Consider the following 23,708-nt stretch of genomic DNA (forward strand, 5'->3'; position numbering starts at 1 on the left):
GAGGGAGTAAGACCGAAGTGCTTTAACTGTGGAGGTAATCACAGTGGTGTTTATTGGGGCTGTGAGGTGTTGAAATAAGAGGTGGAGGTGCAACGAATAAGGGTGAAGGAAAAAGTCTCATGTGCTAAGGACGTTAAGATGGCAGGACAGAAAAAACAGAATAAGGACGGAGGATGTAACAAAGAACAAGTGGCAGCAAAAGAACAGTAAGATAAGAAGAATGTATGGATAGAGAAGAAGAAATTGGTGACCTTAATAGCAGGAGTGATAAATACAATATTTGAGATCAAATCTAAAACTGAAACGATTCAGGTTATTGTGATAACTGCAGTGCACCGTTTGGATATGATAGGTTTAAAATGAGGAGAAGTAAGGGATGAACTCAGTGTACAGTCAAGTCAAGAGACGGCATGTGTGGGTTGATACTACTAATAATTTTATTTCTTCAGTGGAATGCGAGAATCCTGGATGTGTCACTTTTGTAAAGCAAGGCATTCCTTGCAGAGTACTAGTTATTGGAAATGAACAAGAGTATGTGGTAGTGAACATATGGGCAGAAAGGAAGGCGGTTGTGATTGTGAATTATTATAATCCAAGCAAAAAACTAGAGTTAAGCAAGCTAGAGGAGATAGATGGGCAGAATAGTAGTAACATGGTTTGGTGTGGTGATTTTAATGGACACAACACATTATGGGGGAGTGACACAACCAACACTAATGGTCAGGTAATAGAAGGGTTGCTAGATGAAAAGATCATTTAAGCATACTAAAAGAATTTAGTATGCTTAAATGATGGCAGTAACACAAGAGTAGGTGTTAATACAGGGAAAGAATCTGTTCTTGATGTTACATTTGTATGAAACAACATAGCATCAGTATATGATTCGACAATGTACCAAGAAGGAACTATGGAGAGTGATTGTTACCCAGTCTGGTGCAAGATAAATATTGCTACCTCATTGACCATAAAGAGCGAGATGGATCTGTGAGAAAGCTAATTGGGTGAAATTTCTGGAAGAAACTGATAGATATTTAAGTCAAGTTAATGACGGAATGTATATAGAAAAATGTGACAGCAAAATAAAGCAAGGCATAATATCGGCAGCATCAGAATCCATTCCTAAAAGTAAAGGCAGTGCAAAGAAGACAGTAGTACTATAGTAGGATGATAAGTGTAAGGAAGTGATGAGAAATAGAAATAAGGCTTTAAATTAGTTAAAAGAATGTATAATTTTTAACATATGACTCAGTACAAGCAAGCCCAGGCAGTAGTAAGGACGACAATAAGGCAGAGAAAAAGGAAACACTGGAGAAAGTACTGTGATACAATCAGAAACCTTTCCGGTAGGAGAGGTGGGGGCTGATCAAACGATGTGAGGGGACAGGCGGGAGTAGAGTTACCTGATTGTGACCGATGGAAGTGAGATTGCAGTATCAAATAACAAAAAGGCAGAATTAATGGCAAACACTTTTGTTATGATGCACAGCTCTAATAATTTGTCTGAAGAAAGAAGAGGAGGCAGAGACAAAACAAAATCTGAAAACATAGAGGCTTTATATAGAAAAGGTAGTGTTGATGATGGGTAAAATGTCCCTTTCAGCATGGGAGAATTAAAGGGGACCTATTTTCCTTTTTCTTATTTTCAGTCATAAATATAATGTTACAATGTCAGATGTTCATGTTAAAAGTAGCAAATAATGAGTTAAACGTATGTAGCAATAATCCCTGTGAGCAAAAAGCAGCAGCTTCAGACTGTTCCAAAAGTTCGGATTCCAATGTTTTTTTCTACTCTCAGCTTGAGCTGACGTCAGCTCGTGACGGATTTCTTTATATGGACATCTGCCTCATGCACAGCATGCAAGTTCATTACTCCATTAATATATAACATCATGGCATTTTTCCATTATTTTGGGGGTAGTTGTGCCAAGCCATGACTCCAGTACACAGCACAGCAAAGTTAAACAAGTAGTTTACCTGCTGGAGTTGTACTGGTCGTCTGCAGCTCTTCATCAAACATCATCATCACTGTGGCTATTTCTGTTTGTACTATTCCTCCCTGCATTATTTCTAACTGATCCGCTGAACAAAGAGCTCCAAATATTTCCATATGTTATTGTTTTGACTGTTTTTTTAGCATCGCTACAGAGCTCTGCTAATACGGTGAGGGACTTGTTTCATTTCCTGTAAATTCTTCACAATAAAAGTCTCACGTTATTTAGTCATATAAAAACTTTTAATATGAAGCAATAAAGCAGGAAATGTTGGTTTTTCTTTGGTAGTACCTAAACATGACTCTGAAACGGCTGCCCATTGGCAGACTTCTGGAAAGCTGGCCAATCAGACCAGAGTGGCCTTAAAGCCCCACTCCAGCCAGTGTTACTTCTTATTTAGCGTTCTTTCTCAAACAGAAATCGGGGGTGTGGTTAATAGTCAGACGTAATCCATTACCATGGCAACCAGATTGCCATACTAGTGCGCTGACAATGTATTAGCATGGTAGTGATATTATAGCTTAACCTGTCCACTTACTACAGCATTAGCTATATTCTAGTTCTACGAGGGTACAAAAGCACGCATTGCACACTCAGTATAATATTTTGCATCCTCAGTTGAAATTTGAATAATAAATGCCAAGCGTAGAGGGGCACAGACTGTGTGGGCGGCTCCATGCACACCTGCTATTGTGGTTCATGTATGTGCATCAGTGCAGCATGCAAGAGCATTGAGTGAAGGTGAATATAGATCAGCGGGTGTGGTGATTAATAAATACTCTCTCTGCAAGTCACATCACTGCTCACATAGCTCTGAAACAGCTGTGCCAGAACTGTCCTGTCTGGACAGTTCAGAGCATCACGACATGAACACACATCACCACACATCTGCGGCCAAAAACAGATAAAGTAGTTGTTTTTCATCAGTTAGTTACTATAATAACGATAGAAATAAAAAAATAAATAAATTGATTTGGTAAAGCTGTTTATATGATTATATCAGACCAATGCTGTTTCAGCAAGAATTATAATGTATCTCACCTTGTAGGCCTCCATGGCCACATAGTTTAATAATTAATGTTACACAACAGTGTTTGCATTGCAATGTGTTTAAAGGATACATGAGACGCTACTTTTGCTAAAAAAAAAAGTTGGAAAAGAGGCTGATGAGCAGCTAACCTGATGTCTCCTTTATAAAAAAGCAGAATATGGAGTTATGACCGACAACTCTGATGTATGTGTGGTTATACTGTAGCAGCCGGGTGACATCAGGCGATTTAATGAATGTAAACACAGTGAGCGTTGTGCGTAACGGCACTGCACTTTGGTGCGGCACATTTCAGAGGCTGCAGATTTATCAACACATCAGTCCTGCTGCCCTCAGATGCTGCAGAGATTTACTGAACTGAAGAAGACGTATAAACAGCTGTGGACAACAGTTACTCTAAGAATTGCCCATATTCATTTATAGATCAATGCAGACTGATTTACTGACTTTCCTGCTTTAACCGCATTAAATGTTAATTGTTGTTAACTGTGCCGATTTTGGTTGGAGAATGTTTCACTGAAATAAATGATTTATATTTATAAGCATTAATCTGTTGTTGCAGCATGTCTGCAACAAGTATTTAGTTTGAAACATGTCTAATACTGCATCAGTAGCCTATGTGAACTTTGAGTGCAAAATAAAGTTATTTGTCAAAAAATATTTGGCGAATAGTGTGGTTAATCAACATTGTCAGGAAATGACTCAAAAAAAATATGAAATATCTTAAAAATGCCAAAATACACTGGAGGGGGCTTTAAAGAGACAGGAGCTAAAACTGCCTGTTCAGAGACAGAGGCTGAACTGAGGGGCTGCAGAAAGGGCCAGTAGAAGATAAATAAGGAGTTTTTTGAAATGTGAATCATGCAAAGCTACCCTAGTGGAGTCCCTGAAAATGAGCATAATAGGTCCTCTTTAATGATGAGTTTATTTGTTGTCTGTTCTGTCTATGTTTCTCTTATCTTTGATAATTCTCCTCTTATTCAATTTTTCTGTCATTGCAGTTCAGTGGGAGTTTCACTGTAATGTCATAGAGATTATACACTACCAAAGGAAAATGTAAATAAGTATATCATAATTTATTAACGCAGGAACTGTTTCCTCTGTCTTTCTTTCTCTCTGCAGCTCAGCCTATTACATCCAAGCTTAATGAGGGTTGGTGGGCGTATAAGGATGTTGTCCAGGGAAGCTTTGTTCCAGGTAATACACCGTCACAAACTTGGTATACAAGGAGATTAAAAACAAATTGAATGGAAGGTGTGGAAAGGGTCACATCTAAACTTTTCTTGAGCTGAGGTTTAAAATAAATCTGTCATGTCTGTGAATTCAGCCAATCCTCCAAATCTGGGTCTGGGAAAATGGTTATTTCAAGCAAAATCTGACCTGTATTTATACTTCTAAAAACACTTTTAGATACAGATTCTCAAATGATTTTTGTATAAATAATTGAATGTAAACTGGGGAAGAGGTTATTTTAACCTGATTATCAATAAAAATTCATTATGTTTGACGCTGCTCACAGCTGCCCATCATCCTGTGCTTGTTGGTGTACACACAGTGTATGTTTCAGGTAGTGCACAGTTTGATACAGCACAACTCTTCACTAAATGTTTTAGGAAGTCGAAGTAGAAAAATCCATTTTCATGTAGTAGGGGAAAAATCATTTTCTAGCTTGTTATCCTCTTAGATAAAACCAACAAAACAGTGAGTGTCAGAGGACTAATCTCCACTGCATAAGTCTACTCAGTCAGTCAGAAACTGTCCAAGGCTCCCATAAAACCTCAGACTTGTGCTCTATAATGTCACTAAACTAGAATAGAATAGATTAGATAGAGTAGAATACAGTTTTCCTCTATTTTGTTTTCCTCCCTAAGCAGCTGCTTCCCTTGTCTGTTCTACTGAATGCACATTGGATGATGTTTTTCACAGTAAAAATAATGCAATTTTAAATGTCCCTGCTAACTCTCAGGAAGATTGTTTCATGACAGTCTAAGGAGTTGATCAGTTTAGTTCAGTCTTCTAAACCAGTGGTTCCCAACCTTTGTAGTCTGTTGTCAGAGGAACTCATGCCCCTTCATCTACACCACCCGTCATGTTCCGAATGTGTTAACTGAAATTGTCACTTGATGTTATTTAACACTATTTTTATATAAAAGTGGACGTTGTTACAATATGTTTTTCATACAATTGTACTGTCAATGTTTAGGTCATGTTGGTCAGGTTTGCACTCATATTACTACCACTCGGAGTGGCAGAAGCTGGACATTTCAAATATTTATCCATTACTTTTAGTTAACTATTTTAATATATCTATCCATGACTTTTAGCTATTTAAACCATTTATCCATTACTTTTAGGTAACTGTTTGTACTTCACTGCTTGCTCACTAACTGGTTTTCATGCACTTTCAATTGAACACATGGTGCTCAGCTGTCACCTGAACTTACATTCCCACCTATTGTTAATTTTTATATTCTCCAATTCACCTGACCTGCATGTGTTTTAATAACTGATTTAATGATTTATCCATTACTGTTACCATTTAATCAGTGCAAGATGCTGAGTCAAAAAAAAAAGCAAATTTCTTCTTCTCAAGGACATGCAACACTGTAGAAGTATTCGTTTTATATTTTTAAAAAGTGTAATGTGTCAAGCCCAAATCGGCGCTTGATCAGAGGTCAAGCTGATGAATCTTCATCTACCTGATGAAGAGAAAATTTGGGCTTTAAACACTGAACCTGTTTCAACCATTCATCTATTACTTTTACTTTATTGATTAGACTTCTCCTCCTGCTTGCTAACTAGATTTCACACTCTCTCAATTGCAACACATGTTCATATTTTTACTAAAATGTAATCTCTATTTTTTTGTAATTAGTCGAGCTACTCAACATTCTTTTGAAGTACCTCCTGGCAACTGCAGAAGGACCCCTTGGGGTACAAGTACCCCTGGTTGGGAATCACTGCTCTGCACCACTCAAGTGCAGTCTGTAATCTGGAGCTAAAACCTCTCTTATGCAGTGATGTGCATAGATACTTTATACTGAGAGGCAAAGGCTCAATAAAAAATAAATAAAAAAAAAAAGAAAAAACAAATAAGTAAAAAAAAGGCACCCCAACACTTACTGTGCTGTCCCCATGCCTCCTCCTATCAAACTATATGAAATTGGATGCCCAATCACACAAAGCACACACAAAGGAAATCTGATTTGATGACACACAGAATATACATATCAGTGACAATGTCCAATTTGTTAAGTTGAACTACAGTGATTGTGTGTTGTGTTGTCATTGAATGTAATCTGGGGTTTTGCAGAATTGTCCAGTAGCAACATTCTCGAGTTGATTTGGAGATGATGTAGATGAAGGACACTTCCATGCACCTCTACACTCCCATTGTCACATGCAATTCATTTATCTCAGCCAAGGTAATGATGTTGCCAAGAGACTGTGACTGATCTCCCTCTCCGTGGCTCTGCCATTATAGAAGGGAACCAAGATAATTTTATAATTACTTTGAAATCGACTGAGTTTAATTTGGAGTTGTGCTTTGATGCCAGAGCAAGTGTCACGCTTTTTAAACAGCGCATTTCCCATTTTAGAATGAGACTGAAATATTTCCAAATGAAGAAGTGTGTGAAGGGTGTGACAGGCCTTGTGGGGAATTTGTGACTGAAGGCTCATCACATCAGTGAGTGTAGCCTGACTTTGACTACAGCTTTTTCACTTCACACTCCACCTTTCTCCTCACTTTGTATCAGTGCTGCACCACCATAGGAGAAATGTTTGCTTCAAGCTGTTTGCTGGAGTGAAGTGGGAATACAGTCAGCAAAAAAGAAAAAAAGACAAACTACTGTAGGATGTCACTCAAAACTCAGGTCATTGATGGGTGTCATCTTGTGCTTATATTTGCCGGGATCACCTTTGCAGCCGTGAGACGTGCAGGTATCGGCTGAGATAAGAGGGACAAAGCTGTGGGTGTTTTCAAAAGGAAAATAGCGAGGGATGAGTGTCTTCCAGCCTCAGAGCAGAAACAGAAATCACTATTCCCTCTTGAGTGAGATTACTGTGAGATGACCCAACAGTTTGCAGGGAAGGAGACTGAGCACAAATGATGCAACTTCAATGCTACTTTGCCGTACACTCCGAGGCGCTCAGAATGATAGATAAGAACAGGCAAAGTAGAAGGAATCTGGCAATACTACTGTGGTTTGCCTATGAGCCACTACTTTGGCACAGTTAAATATAAAACTAATAAATATAACACAAGATACAGTATGCACCACAGATGCCATGGAACAATGGAGAGTCCTTGGCAGGCGTAGATAGCGACAAGCATCTCTGGTCCTCTACTTCATTTATCGAGTTCATCCAGCAGCATCTATAGAGATAGGAACACCTTTTGGGAGAGGATTGGTTGGGCTCACTTGGTTGCTTCCTACACCTTATCCAACCTTTCTCTGCATCCATCTGCATAGTTAAAGTGATAGACTAGTGCAGAAAGGGCTGACACCGATGGACAGAAAATTAATCAACAACGAATTTGATACTCAATCGTTTAAAGCTAAGGATGTATCAGTTTTTAATGTGCGTTCACCTGAGCACAATATTTACCCTGCAAATCTCAAGATACAACTAAAGGATAGGCTTACAAATTTTCAGGTCTGTCTGCAAAATTGTATTCAAAAGTTTGTTTAAAGCTAATATGAGGATCTTGATCTACAACCTTTTCAGTACAAAATTCTCTCTGTTTCCCTGTTGAGCTGCTGTGGAAAGTATATAGTATATAGTAACAAAAAGAGATAAAGTCTGTAATACAATACACTAACTTTCTAAGCCATTTAGGTGAGCAGTTCTTATTGGACTGAATGATGCAATTTTTGATACAGTATCCAGCTCTTATAATACATCCATGCTTCATGCAAGTTCTCTTCTCTTTATTGTCTAATTTCATAGCTTGTTTAGAGTTAAATGTAGCTATCTGCCACCTTTCTCTTGCTTAAACTGTAGTAATCTGCTTGCAATAAACAGAATTTCAGAAACAAGCTGAAATCCTGCTGTTGAAGTATGACGTTTTTACTCGAAAACAGTGTTTTAGAATTTAGTAGGCTTAATGTAGATGTAGTCTAAGATGGTGCTCACGGTAAACATTATACTTGCTAAACATAAGTCACTATGAGCATGTTTCCATGCTAGCATTAGCATTTAGCTCAACGCACTGCTATGTCCAGCCTCACAAAGCAGCCAGCATGCTGTGGCTGTAGACACTTAGTCTTGTTTAGTTAAGTTACAAATGTTAAAAGCTGAAGCCCAAATGGATTCAATAAGGGTTTCAAATAAAATGCCTTCCAACTTCATCATATTTCTGGTGAATGTGATGGGCATTTTCCACAACTTTTTTTGTAAATTAAATAAAAAATCAAAAAAAAGTTGACAGTAAATGATAGCAATCGGCTAAGGAGTAAACATATGAAGCAGAAACTATGAATCATCAAGGCAAACTGATATTTTGGGTTGACAGATAGAAGTTGGACATTTTATTTTAAGTGTCGTGGCCTGTGGTCAACAATGTCCTGGTTTTATTAGTTTTCCTCTCTGGAGTAGTAAACAGAGACATTTAGTCAATGCTACTTAACTGATCTCTTTCAGCTCCTTGTCCATGCTGTGTAGGTATTTATTTCTTTGTTTATTTAATAGAGACAGAGCACATTAATGAACATCAGTATAAAATACAAGATGTAAACATGCCGGAGTTAGCAAAAAAATGCTAATTTACACCCGTAGTCCCTTGGCAGGTAACAAAAACAGAAACAGTTTAAGTAACGTGTGCATATAAAATATACTATGCACTCTTCTCTCTGTCTTGTCATTGTCTTTCTTTGCATCAGGCTGTGTGGGTTGCAAGTTTCATCCGCTAGTTGTAGGATTTGTATATATATTTAATCACATCTGTGTCTCGTTGTCTCCCTGTCTCCTTTTATTGTCTCCTTCCCCTTGTGTTTATTCTCTCTCATCTCCTCTGCCCTTTCAGCTCTCCTCCTCTGTTTCTCCTTTTCCCCTATTGTTCACGGTTGGTCCACTTTTCCTTTGCCTCTTCTCTCTTTTCCTTGGGCATCTCCTCCTAATCTCGTCCCCAGTCACCCATCCTTCTCTCTCTCTTTGTTATCCTTCTTATTTCTCTTCTCTGGTTCTATTCCATCAGGCTCACTGTTCCTTCTAGCCTGAATGGCCTGGAGATTTTGCTATCATTCATTTGAATTTGTTTGCAACTTGAGGCCCATTTTAAAAACTTCTGAGGAAATCTCAACTGTGTGCTGTGGTCAGAGATGGCTCTGACAAGACGGCTTCCACTGTGAGCATTTCACCTGCACGTGTGAGAAACACGCACTCAAAGGTTAGATTTGTTGGTCGAGTTAACCTTGAATGTCACAGCAACAGAAAACCTCATTCCTCGCTGCTAGCTTATCATGTCCAAATTTCAAAGGGAGAGCAACACACACATCAGATAAAACCAAACAGACTCAATAGACAGCTTACTGCTTGTGGAGTGAGCCAAAAGTGAAGTCTTTGGATACCAGTATTGTAAAGGGATTGTATGAGAACAAATTTGACAAGGACATTCTCTAGGTATGATGAGAAACTGAGATTTGTCACAATGGCAGCAATGCTTGGTGAAAGCAATGTGATGGATTATTATTAATTATTCATGCATTGCATTTTTTGTTAATGTCAGATCTAATTTAGTGATTAGAATTAAATATAGTTTTTGGACACTAGGGGGTTGCTCAATAAGATGAAAATACAACATTGACTGTCACTTTATTAGCTTGTTATGGCTAATTTGTATGCAAACAGTTGCCTTTTTACACATCCAGCAGACATAAAGTAACACTAGCAGTTATTTGGAGGTGTCCCTCTGGCTTTCTGTTGACAGTCAGTCCAATATTCGCTCTCCTTTTAGCTCTATTTTGGTCTCCACCAAATCCTGAGAAAAATGTCTGGCTCTTTAGTTGCTAAAGTACAGTGTGTTTTTTCAGAGGTTTTTCTCTGAAATAACCAAAACAATGAGCTGAAAGATGCTAAACAGTCATAGAGCTGAACTGCAGAGTCAGGTGTTCATTCTCTGGTTGGTTTGTTACTAAGAGTGATACCTTTTACATTGTAATTATTCCATCCATTGTTTATATTCAACATTGATTAGTGCAGCTTTGATCATGTGTCCAAAATCACTGCTGCCTAAGCACTATATTTATTTATATGTCTAAATTAAGTGAACTAAGTGTACATTTTTTACCTTCAGAATCTCCCACAATGGAATAAAAACTTCTCACATTTCTTTTGTTAGATGTGCAAACTTACAGTAATGCAAAAAGCGCAGTAAGTGTTTGACATCTTAATGTACTGCTCACTGAGTGCCCAATTGAGTGTTAACAAAGTAATGTAAATTAGAGGAACTTACTGTAACAGGAAACAGGAACGAATATGCAACATTCAGCCACTACAATACTTAGGTTAGAAAATCTCATTGTGTTTGTGTTCAAAACGTTCAGGCGATGGCAAAGTGAATCAGAAGAAATCCAACATATGGGTCTACACATGGTGGCAGGCTGATCTGAAAGTGGAAGGGTCCTAAAAACACATGCATACAATCTGTTCTTCTTCTCTGATTTTATCTACATGTGATTAGCAGGGAGTACCACTCAGTGTGTGAAAACAGCTGTATAATGTGAAAGGAAGCTTTTTCAAGTCAAAAATCACCCTCATGACGTCATAATGATGTCATGAGGTTTATCGGTTTGGGCTAGAGGACAAATTTATAACATGAGGCCTGTATTATAAACTAAATGCTTTGAGTTTGAAAGATGTATGCATTTTGCCAGAAAAGATGCTATACACTTGCGTTATGGGAATTGTAGGATCCAGCATTTTTGGAGCTTGGAGCATACGAGTGGCTGAAAGTCAGGATATCTCTGTTAATCTTCTTTATGCAAGACTTTTATGAAATGATAAGTTGTTGGAATGCCCCTTTAATGTCCAAAATGTCTACAATGGAGGAGTAAATAGGTCTATCTTGATCTGATGCTTGTCTCACATCAAATAATCAAATTCAAAACTGCTGGTCTGAGCCCATTTGAAATAAAGTCAATTATTATGAGTTCTTTAAATAATCGCTATTTTGATTCACCGCCTTGCAGTTTTTCAACATTGCAAACTTGCATTGCAAAGATGCTACAAATTTAGACATTTTTTGATGCAAACTGAGATTCTGGTGAGACTGGATTCTGTTTTCCCTTCAAAGTTTGAGTTTCTTGGCTTTCTTGGCTCAGCGTAGCAGACTGAATAAACTGTCAAACTGCCATTCTCTCATCCTGAGTTTTCACCAACGCAAAGTTGTCTCCCCAGCATTGTTAGAGGTAGCAAAGTGTATGTTGCTCTTGTGAAGATACCAACGTTGGAGAGAGATGTCGAGGTAGAACAAAAATAGATCCACTTTTGCTTCAGACATGCGGCGTGTGGGAGAAAAAGAAAGACGTTTAAATGATAATTTCTAGAAACTGTCAGATAAATTAAGTGCGACAAGGTGTTTTTGAATTGGTCACTATCAGAAGCAAATGCAAATGAAGTGTAGAGACATCTTGAGGACACTCGGATTATGTTATAGTAACACGACAGGGAACAAGCAAGAGTGTGTTGGTGTGGTTTCTCTCACATCGCCATTGTATGTGTTTCTGTGCCTGCCCGGTCATGACTGTTGTTACAGCTACAGAGAGGAGCGGAAAGCAGGGAGGATGAGGAGGAGAAGGCAGGAAAGAGAGTAAGAGGAGTGGGTTTAGTGATGAGGAGGGGAAGAGAGAAGAAAAGCGAGAGCTCAGGGGAGCTGCCCTTTCTTTCCCGATAGATCTCTACACCAGCTCTAGCTGTGTGCCTTTCTTTTGTGTGTTGGGGTGTGTGTGTCCACTGCTGGCCTTAAAGTAAGAAAGAGAGGAAGGATAAAGGAGAGGATGAGGAAGAGAAGGAGAGCTCAGGGGGATTGGGCCAGTCTACCTTTCACCTCTTTCCAGCAGCTACAGCCAGGAGGCGATTAGAGAAAAATCTAACAAGGGGAGAGACTGGAAAAAAAATAAAAATAAATAGCATTTTATCCTCTTGTGTGGAGAATGTCTGAACTTTTAAAGGAGTTTTTGTCATGTGTGTTTAGAGTTACATTAAAAATTCAGGAATCTTAACAATCGTCTTTATTTGGTTTATTATATCAAGGCTGCCTGTTTGAATCCTCTGGCTGGCTGGGAAAATCCAGCCTTATCTTGGAACTCAAAGCCCCCCTGAGCAAGTCATTTCATTCCCATCTTACGGACCGCACGAGGGCCACCCATTTTTTTTGTTCTATTTTCCTGTTTTGCCTCCTAAAAGATAGGTTCACAGTTTTTCAAGTGTGTCTTAAAACAAGACAACAAGCTTATATGATGCTTCAGCAGTCTCAGTTTGTCATAATAAGTGGATATCTGCCATATTTACAGTCTTTTTAGCATCTTTGTGTTTCCTCGGACAGTGTTTCCCTGTTGAGCTGTGGTGGAAGTATAGTAACAAAAAGAGGAACTTTGGCACTAAAAAGACTGAAATGTTGAGAGATATCTACTTGATTTGACTCATTTGAATGACTGAAGCTTCATATTAGCTTCAGATAAACATTTAAATACATTTTTGCACAGAAGTGGATTTTCACTTACAGTACCAGTAAGTACTAGTACCAGACTGGTTGTGTACATTATAAGTATATGAACAAAAGGGATGACTATTGCTGGCTATTGTAAACAGCAGTTTTGTTTCTAATTGTTCACACAGCCTGCTATAAATTTCTCAAAGGGAACACTAAGAGGAGGTCATACACCCTGACACATACACCATGGATGTCAGATTAAAAAAGACTGTTTTTGCTAGCTAACAACTACTCAGCTAGCTTACCTTGTGTTGCAGCAGTAGCTTGATATGTTTATATGGTGAAAACTCTCACTGATGCTTTGTGGGTTTTCCACAAAAGACCACATTACATCTACTCCTTCTCCCTCATTGAAAAATCAAGAATCTGTGAGTATGCAAATGTTTTCATTAACTTAATGGTTCTGAATCAAGACCCTAGAGCAGGTATAGCTCAATAAGAACAAGTGGTAGGCAAGTTGGCTACAGATATTGTTCCAGTGTGTCGGACACTTATTCAATCAGCATTTCGTTTCTTCTGCTGTTCATCATTAGTTTCAGGTTTTATCTCTGGGCATTACATTTGGTGAAGGCTCATAATGACTTTGATTAGAATTGAAAATTTAGGACTTGGACTTGACACAGAACTGCATAGCCAAGACTCAGTACTTGCAAAACAATAAATTTGTCCCTCCTCTGCAAGAGACACTGTCAGCCCCTTAAATAGGATTTCAACCAGGCAAATACTGAGCCAGACAGTCCCACCCACCCACCTGACACCAGTAGACATCAGCCCAAAACACTTCACAGAAGCTGTTTTGATACAAATTTCAACCGTGTGTCATATTGTGAAAAGACCATATGAGTTGTAATTGAAACCTAATTTGGGTTGACACTGACTTTCTGTTGAGCTGACATTTTCCCGGTGCTCTGTGTTGCTCTGTGTTCTAAGATGGAAGAAATAAAAGTTGAATTTTGAACGTGTCTAGCTCTGTCTGCGCTCCTCTCTGTCGCTCCTTCTCTCCCTGTCAAGAGAGGATGCTGGGAGATGGCGTAGAGCCCACTTGAGAGAAATAGAGAAGGGAAAGAAGAAGAAAAAAGACAAGGGAAAACAGATTGTATCACCTCCGGTGTGTTCGTGGAAGAGAAAGCTACTTATATCAGTGTCACACCTCTTGGTGTTATTGTTGTGTGTGTTGTATTGTGAAGATGTGGGCATGCGTCTGCACAGGATGTAATATCACTGTGTGTGTGTGTGTGTGTGAGTATGTAAGCAGTTATTTCTGTGTATGTGTGTTTTGGGTATATAATATCACAACTCAGGGATGTTATTTGGGTGTGCTGCAGAGTGAGTAAGTAGGACACCAAGTTAGTGATCAGAGGAGCCTCTGCCTTGCTCTCTCGCTCCCTCTCTCTCTCTCTCATACACACATGCAGACACACACACACACACACACACACACACTACTCTTATCCATATATTTTTCTCTCTTTGTCTTTGTGATGTAGTTTCCCTATTTCTGTCTATCTCTTTCTCATTCTTTCTTCTGAATATCTCTGTCAGTGCCTCTCACTTTCTCTCTCTCTCACTCTCTCTCTCTCTCTCTGTCTCTTTCACACACACACACACACGCACACACACGCACACACATACCCTTGCAGACACTCACAGGGCCACAGGAGAGAAGGGAAGGAGGAAAACAAGAGAAAGAAACGGAGAGAAGTGTTGAGATCGGATGGAGGAGGAGGAGGAGGAGGAGGAGGAAGAAACCACATTCCTCCCACGCAGTAGAGGAGATATGAGCAATTTTAGATGGGACCAAAGGAGGGAGAGAGTGAGAGAGGAAAAAAGAAAAAAGACAGCGAGGGCATGAGATAAGAAAGACGGAGCACCAGCAGAAGAGAGAAAGGGAGAGCGAATGAAGTTCGGGTGATGATACTCAATCTCAATAATCTCCTGATATCATTACACATCCACATTCTCCACGCCTGATGGCCGCTCGCTACATTTCTTGCAATTACTCACAGTGGTAACGACATTAAAGCTAATGCTAGCGGTGATTATGGCATCGCTGCTATTCGTTCTTATTTAGCCGGGCCGCCGCAGGCCGGTGTAATGGATGGGCACATGCTCGCTGAGACGACGTGTTTGCCGTAGTTAAAAATTCCAATGAATTCATTGCCCTCTAATGTAGCAGAGCTGAGATGAGGGACTCGCTAGGTACAAAGTGTTGACAACTAGATTTAGAGAGAGAGAGGAGTGGTGTTATTAGGGTGCAGCATCACATTTACAGATACATTTTAGTGCGGGTAATGTGTGTAATCTGGAGTGCCTTACAGTAAATGAGCAAGTTGTTATGAGGATTGACCTTGTGACCTTTATTTATTTAAATAACTTAAAGTGCAATTTATTTATTTAAACTTGATTGAAGCGGACAATTTGATGAATATGAGAAAAGGTTAAGTCTGGTGATATGCTACCCATAGTCTGGTCGGTTGGTCCAGACTGAAATATCTCAATATCTACTGGATTTGATTGGCACAATACGCATACATAATTCCCAGGCGATATGTCCGAGTGATTCTAGTAATCTTCTGACTTTTCCTCTCGTACTACAATGAGGTTGACATTTGTGATTTTGAGTAAAATGTCTCAACAGCTACTCAATGGACTGTCACAGAATTTGGTGTTGACATGCAACGTGCCCAGAAAATGAATTCTAGGGACCTCTTGGAACTTTGGCGATCATCTGGCTTTTCCCCTACAGCGCCACCATCAGGTCAACATTTTAATTTGTCTAATACTTTGGTTAATAACTAAATACTATCTGTCTCAGCTGTACTTTGTGGGTAGTGCCAATTAGCGAATGTTTGCATGCTAATATGCTAAACTCATGGTAAAAAAAAACCTGCTTAATATTAGCATTTTAGCATGATCATTGTAAGCATGTTAGCATGCTGATTTTAGCATTTACTTCAAAGAATCACTCAGAGCTGCTAGCGTGGCTGTAGACTCTTATTCTTGTTCTAATTATGAACAAATCCCACAACAAAAGATCAAACCAACAATGAATTAATCTACTAACAAGTATTGTGTGTGTATCAAAGCGTGATAGATCTTATTTCTCTGTGCCATAGAGCTCCAAAAAACACATCAATGAGCCACATTGTTGCACTGGGTGACATGTTCCTTCATTAACATGAACACACACAAAATCTAGTTTATTTTGATTCAATCCCATACACACCATCCCGCTGCCAGAAACGCCAGCGCTCATTAGAGCACTCAATGTGTGTTTATCTACCACTGAAAGTAGTCCCCATGAAATTCATGTTTTAATAACTTTTGCTAAAAACTACAGTGACCAACTGTTTTAGGAAATGACTTTTTTAAATTTAAGAAGAGGGTTGTGACTGAGGGAGTAGCACAGCTGAGGGGCCAGACATTAAAGGCTTGTGAGAACAAGTAGCTCAACAAAATAAGATCATCAATAACACAGACACCAGAACAGACATTATAACAGAGAACAGAGTCATTGAGGCCAGAAAAAGAGTTGTAATTGTACGATATCAGACTCTTGTGGGACTCATTCCAGGCAGTGGGAACGGGAAGCTGAAGGAAGAGTTATGGAACAGTGTCTCATCACTTCTCTTTGAGATGGCCCTTCAAGGTCCATCTCAAAGAAAGTGTCCCACTGCTAATTTTAGATGCTGAGGGAACATCGAGCCAGCCGGCCATCAGGGGCATTCACAGGAGAGCAGAATTTGAATCACACTCTGACACTGAAGTACAACTCAAAGAGACCCAAAGTCCAAGTGTTGAGGCTGCTGCAGGTTTGATGCTGCACTGCTGCTGCATACGGTGTTGTGGTGGCGGCTTATCCAGCTGCCACTGTACACAGAATTTAAGAACAAAGTAAAGAAAGAAAAGCAAGGATGTAATTTTCAAAATCCTCATTTTTAGTCACTAAAATCAGTTTTAACTAAACAATCTTAACAGAAAGGTCTTGTTGTTCAGCTGCAATAATCCAGATGTGATCATCTCCGGGTTGATTAAAATGTTGATACATGTATGCTCATCAAGGTCACCTTCAATTATTATTATGCTCTCACAGAAAATATCTTTACCGCTCAAGGCCTGTCTACACAGGAGACCTTTCATTTTTCAGTCATCCATCTGACAGAACTAATACTCACAAGAGAGAGAAAGAATATGAGAGAATATTCAAAAGTGAGAGATATTCTGAATTCCTACAGGTCAAGCTCCAAAATCTCTGGATCCAACATTTCCCGTAATGCAACTCAACAGTGTCTTTCATCAGACCCTTGACGTCATCAGGGTTTTTTTTTTTCCAAACTTTCCCTTAAGAGCTACAGACGACAGTATGCAACAGTTTTTACAGGCTGAGTATTTTTACACTTCAAGTCCATTTTTTTAAAATTTACCTGCACAGCTTCAGTGATTGTATATTGGACTCTGAACACTGCCAAAGCATGGTTGACCTACACGCAGCGCTGTGTCTGAACACATCCTGGGAAACACACTGAAGGAGGACTGAAGCTGCTGCTGCTGCTGCTGCTGCTCTTCGGTCGGTTGCGCTGCAGCTCTGTTACATCTCCCTTTCAGCACTAAAGTCCACTTGAAGCAATGTTGCTGCTTTGTTTTGATGCTCCTCTATCTCTGCGCTGTGCTCCTCTGCAGCCCACCAACCTCTGTTACATCACAGATCTGCTCACTGAAGCTGCTTCTTCCTCTTGTCTGAACAGTGTGAGACACATACCTGGAGAAAACAGCTGCTGCACAAACAACAAACTGTATGTCTGTGTACAGACTAAGTTAAATTTAAAGACATGCTTGTTAATGCGTCATATATGTTTATCACTGCACTGATATTATTATGCATCTTCAATAACTGCGTAAGAGAAAGAAAGACGTCTAAAGCTGGCATGGCTGTACACTAAAAGTAAACAGAAATACTGTTTTTATTCACTATTTCTTCCCACTAGTGCTGTTTAACTAGCAATGTTAAGTCACCCACCAAGAAAGTCAACACTCCCTGCAGTTGTTTCCAATTAAAAGCCCATCAGCAATCAAAAATCGCTGTTTCTGAAAGTAGTTGGATAAAAAACAGTATTTGTGTTAAAAAGAGAAACTGAGAGCAGCTGAGTGGTGAGTACGACGTGACTATGTTGTACTGATGGAATTAGCACTGTGAAAATGTACTTTGAGCTGAATTGGTCAAGACACCAGGTAAACATGGAGGAAGTGTTGAGTTTGCATTAACAGCAAATTAAAGCAGCAGCAGTTGAGAAAACAGGGAGGCTTCTTATTTAAATAAAACATACAAACATAAATATGAAGCTGCTTCAAATAAAGGCCTGGTTCTCACTGCAGTTATATATTAGAATTCAAATAGTTAACTGCATGATTAATATGCATATCATAATCATTTTCTGATGTATCACACTATTGTCTTCCCTAAAATTACATGAGATTATGTAATCACATCACCCACATACATTATGTAAAAACCATCAGTTAACACATTAATACAATCCTGTACCTTGCTGAAAGGCACAAGTATAAAATATGAATCTTCATGTGCTCCATCATAATGCATCATTTTTGCAATACATGGTATGATAGATCGTGTTGAGCCAAAACCACTGCAGGAAACAATTATAAATCATTCAGAGTTAGACCAGAAAATAGTTTATGTTCTGATTGATAAACCAGTTCAGGCATTTATACATGTTCACATACAGAGGGAGGAAGAATGACTAAAAAGTGTATTTAAGTAAAAGTTGTGCTAATTTATAAAAATTATTAAAATTACAATTATTAAAAATCATTAAAATGAAGGGAGAAGTAAAAGTAGTCCTTAAAAAATTAACTTGAGAAAGAAAAAAAAAAAGAAAAAATCTACTTAAGTGAGTAACCTTGAGCATGTAAAAAAAACTACAATATAAACATATACATATAAAGATAGAATATAAATATCAAAATGTTAGTCTCCTCATACTTTTAGACATGTAAACCAAAAAAAGTCATAAATGTTTGACAGCTAATCACGCATGAGGCCACTACATCCAGGTCTTCAGTCAGTGTCTAATATCTAATACCAAATGACTCATTTAGGCTAATTAGGAGATAATGATGCGATCCTTCCTCATCAATTTTATATTAAATACATATGCGTGTTTACCTCTTCACCTTTACCTGACTTTCTGTGGTTGTCCACATAAAATAAAAGCATTTTCGTGACACAGACAGTCAGATATTTACGCTACGAGAGAGAATGGGAGTAGCGTAACACATACAGCATGCTGCACATATAGTATGAGTCCATGCACATCGACTCTTTGTAATAAACAGCACACAGAGAACTTGTCTCTTCCCGCTTGATGCTCAGCTCTTTGACGAACTGACCTCGGACTAGTGTTCCCACAGTCTGAACTATATGCTCTAATAGCACGAGGTGTTAGCGCAGTTTGAAAGCCAAACTCACACAGAGGAAAATTGAATAGAGTGAGGCCAGGGATGCTGTGCTGGAGCCTTCGTATCAAGCATTATTCCATTCCTGAAACTGAGGCATTATAAGGAGGTGTGCCTACCTGATAACAGAGCTGCAGCAGAGCTGGGACTCAGCAGGCAACCACCCTCTTTGAAGTTTGAGAAGGAAATGTGCACTGAATACAATATGAGTTTCAAATAATAGATAAATAAAAGAAGCACTATTGTGTATGTGAATATGACAGAGTAAAAGTACTATTTCTTTCTCCCAAAACATTTCTTGGAGTATAGGCTAACTCCTCTTAAGAAAATTGCAAGAAATTAATCAACTTATTCACTGAAAAAAAAGTTTCAGGTTGCGCTGCAGTGCAGATGTGTTTTCCTCAGCTCTCTACTTGCTCTATGCTTTGCGCTTTCGTTTTACATTTTCTAATTTCCTAAATATTCTTCCAAAGTGAGCTGTTAATGGTTGAACTGGTGCTAAAGAAAACGTCTATAGGGGGATTGTGGAATGGAAGAGGTTTTCTTTTGGGACATGGAAAAGTTTCAGAGCCCTACCACAGACTCAGCTGCTAGCCTAGCCTAGCCTAACATACAGAGCTTCTCCGGCCAAAGACAATGTAAAAGCTATGGCTCCAAACCTAGCAAAATTGGTAAGCTGCACGAGAGTGAACGACTGATTGAGGGGATAACACAGCTTGAAAAGAAGATTGAAACGCTGCATCAAATACGTGAGAGTGAGCAATTCATTGACTCTGTAGCAGCTACTGCTCAAGGTACAGAGCTACCAAATGCTAACGGACAAATGCAGACTATTATACACGGGATTGCCTCAAATATGGAGCCTTCCATCGTGGACTTGGCTGACACACTGCCCTGGATATGTCTTTACATCACTGTATTAGCTGCGGAGGCTCCCAAACCAGCCTTCCCTAATGGCGCTTCGTACTGGCACCACACCGGCGCTTGACCAAAAGCATCAACTCCAGCCAGGACTTGTCACACCTCACAGGCAAATCCAGCAAGAAATCAAATAAGAGAGCACTAACACTCACTCCACCACCTGAACTCTCATTGCGTAATATGTTGAACCCAAGGATCACACTACTAGCATTACAGCTAACCAAAACCCAAGAAATAGCCCCAAAAACAATACTGGGCTGAGAGCCAGGAAAAACATACCTAACCACGTTGAACACAGGGAAGCTAATCACAACACTAGCATTAAGGCTATCCAAAACCTAAGAAATAGCCCAAAAACCACTGCTAGGTTGAGGGCTAGATGAAACACTTCTAACTTTGCACCTGAGCCAGACTCTATTCTGATGGTGGACTCTATAACCAGGCATGTAAAAATGGCAAAGACTGAATATCTACCATAGATAACACATCACAGAGAGCTAACAGAGATATTGCCAACTATCCTCTCTACACATCCAAGTGATATGAACATCATTATCAACACTGTATCCTTTGACATTCTGCAAAGGAAAAGTGGCTCTGAGATCCTGAAGAAAGACTTTTCCCTGCTGCTGGAAAAACTGCGACTGTCAACTTCAACATTCACACATTTTGGGACCAATCCCAACTTTTCTTTCTTTCCAAGTTTTTTTTTTTATTAATGTCAGTGTGGGAAAGTACAAATAGATACGTTGCACAAATGACTTTTTTTCCCATTGACCCAACCCCAGACACCCTGCTAACATACGACAAAGACAAGCATACAACTTAAACCTACATTTCTGGACCAATCCCAACTTTCCAGAGAGGAATTGAATCTTTTAGCAGATTCCTTGGCCTGAATACACGGCTGACATCGGCATGCCTTACACATGGGATAAAGTTTATTGACAATTTCAATATCTTTTGGAATTGTAAAGACTGCTTTAAACCTGATGTGGTTCATCCAAACATCATTGCATCCAGACTCCTTAATGCCTATATACGTCATGCCCTTGGGATGCTAAACTGAAACAAGAATGTGTGGACGAGCGTGAAGGACAGTGCACACAGACAGACAGCCTGTATCTCTCCCCCCCTTCCTCACTCCCCCTCTTACAGTACACCCAGGACAGCACACACAGACAAACAGCCTGTATCTCTCTCCCCTCACCTGACCCTCTGCTGCACATCATCCAAGACATTTAGAGGGTGTCTCTGAATGCTCAGTCCCAATCAGGGACCCAATGACCCCTCTCTCCCACCCCTCCACCACACTCATCAATCAAGGAGTTAGTTAAAACTCTCAGTCATATAAATGAACAGCAAGAACCACACTCATCACCACTCAGGTGTTCACCGGAGATGAGACAGACCCCATGCCACTTCATTAAACATAGCGGTGATCTTAAACAGCTGGTAGCATCGTCAAACACATCGTAGCAATCGCGGACCATCTGGTACCTGTCTCAATAATCTTAAATTTGTCAGTGTTCAACCACAACAAGTCTCCTCTCCTGTCACAGAATCCCTACAGCTGAAATGAGCTCTTATAAATGTCAAATCATTGGCTAACAAATCCTTCTTGGTTAATGATCTGATGGCTGAAAAGAATTTGCATTGTATGTTTTTAGTTGAGACCTGGTTAAACAGCACTACTGGTGTAGCAACACTTATAGAGGCTTGTCCTTCAAACTATAATTTCTATTAGTCAGTCAGACTAAACAGGAAAGGAGGGAGGGATCGCAGCCATTTTCTCTGCACAGGCTGTGTGTAATGACATTGACTTGGGTGAATTTACATCGTTTGAATATCTTCCGCTGGAACTCAAAGCAGAATTATCAGCACTCATCATTACATTATATCGACCACCAGGATATTCATCACTACTCCCACAGGCATTCTCCGAGCTGATCTCACTTGGTGTCACTAGAATATGAATGGAGACTTGAACATTCATATTAATAAAAAGAATGACTCAAAAGTTGTGGAGCTTGTACATGTACTGGATAGCTTTGAACTCACCCAACATGTAAATGATGCCACTCATCAGCATGGTAACACTCTAGATTTAGTAATAACAAAAAGGTTAAGTTTCAGTATTTGAATGAGCTATTCCTGACAATCACTGTGTTTTTTTTTATGCCAACCTAACCTTAACAAAGACTAAAAGGGAATTCTTGGTTCAAAAAAGATTCCTAGATGACAAGGCTGAAACAATGTTTTCTAATATTATGAGATCATTTGAGCCACACAGTGATGACTGCTCTTTAAATGACATGGTAGAAAATTTCAACAATGCATTATCATTTGCTTTAAATACTGTCACTCCACTAAAAGTTAAAAAGAGGTTGACTGACAGAATCTCCCCATGATTCAACAATAACAGTGCACTTATTTCGGTTCATCAAGACTGGTGGTGAGTCTGTGTCAGTTGGTAAAAGGGAGGTTCTGTCATGCTGACCTAGGTGCCAATTTACAGATTGTGTACACATAACAAAAACACAAGACCTCTAACCCATAACCATCTTCACACTCTCACCATAACTTAAGATATCCTCAGAATTAGTAAAATTGGGTTTTTAAAACATTCAATATCTTTGGCAAAAAAGTGAAGATGAGTGTGATAAGAGCGTAGCTATTAAGTAAATTACCTTCCTCTGAGTCACCTTTTTCACACAAAGGAACGACCTCTGGAAATGGTAATCTGTGTATGATTTTAAACTGTATTAATCAGTGATGTGCATTTATGGAACGTGTAAATATAACTCTTCTATCCCTTCTTTTTTGCCTACTTAATTTTCTCTCCCCTCTCTCTATCCTTTATTCTTTTTTCCATTTCTTCCTTTTACTCAGTGAAATGAGAAATACATCTTCCAAGTTCTAATCCAGTGTCGTTTTGTTAAATGACAGGTTCACAATTTTTCAAGTCTGTCTTATAAAAACAGTCAGGTGTCCATATGAAAGAGGCTTACTGAAAGAGGTTTTCCTCTCTGTAATCATACTGGCCATTAAAAGATCTCCTTCAAATGTGCTTTCAATGTAAGTGATGGAGGCCAAAATCCACAGTGTGTCCACACAGTCATTTGTGCAAAAATGCATTTAAAACTTGTTCTGATCTCATCAGTCTGACTTAGTCACATCAAGTGGATATCTGCCACATTGAGGGCCCTATCTTACATCCAGTGCAAAGCGGCGCCAAGCATGATGCAAGTGTCTTTGTTACTTTAAGACTGCAGTTGTCATTTTCCCGTCCAGCGCCCACGTTGTTTAAATAGCAAATGCACTTGCACCCATCATAGTGCCCATGGGCGTGTTGGTCTTAAAATGAGGTGTGGTCAGGTGCATTGTTGGCGCATTGCTATCTTGACCAACCAACCACTATTTACCAACAAAAACCTGGTCTGAAGTCAATGGCACAGTGTTTCACTGTTATTTTACAGACACATTATCAGGACAGTGATGTGCGCCTACACAGGCGGGTGCACTCTGCCTGTTTCACACACAGGACGTACAGCAGTGC

At 39.3% G+C, this 23,708-nt stretch overlaps 1 protein-coding gene across 1 annotated transcript in view; it reads left to right on the top strand.

The window, feature by feature from the left end:
- Positions 1-23,708, top strand: part of LOC122966106 (carbonic anhydrase-related protein 10-like) — a 95,092-nt gene that overhangs the window by 4,224 nt on the left and 67,160 nt on the right. Inside the window, exon 2 of the mRNA XM_044330091.1 lies at positions 4,162-4,236. Coding sequence (XP_044186026.1) covers positions 4,162-4,236 — 75 coding nt within the window. The remainder of the gene's footprint in view (positions 1-4,161; positions 4,237-23,708) is intronic.

This window comes from Thunnus albacares, chromosome 17 (genome assembly GCF_914725855.1).
Source record: "Thunnus albacares chromosome 17, fThuAlb1.1, whole genome shotgun sequence".
Classification (NCBI taxonomy): Eukaryota; Metazoa; Chordata; class Actinopteri; order Scombriformes; family Scombridae; genus Thunnus; species Thunnus albacares.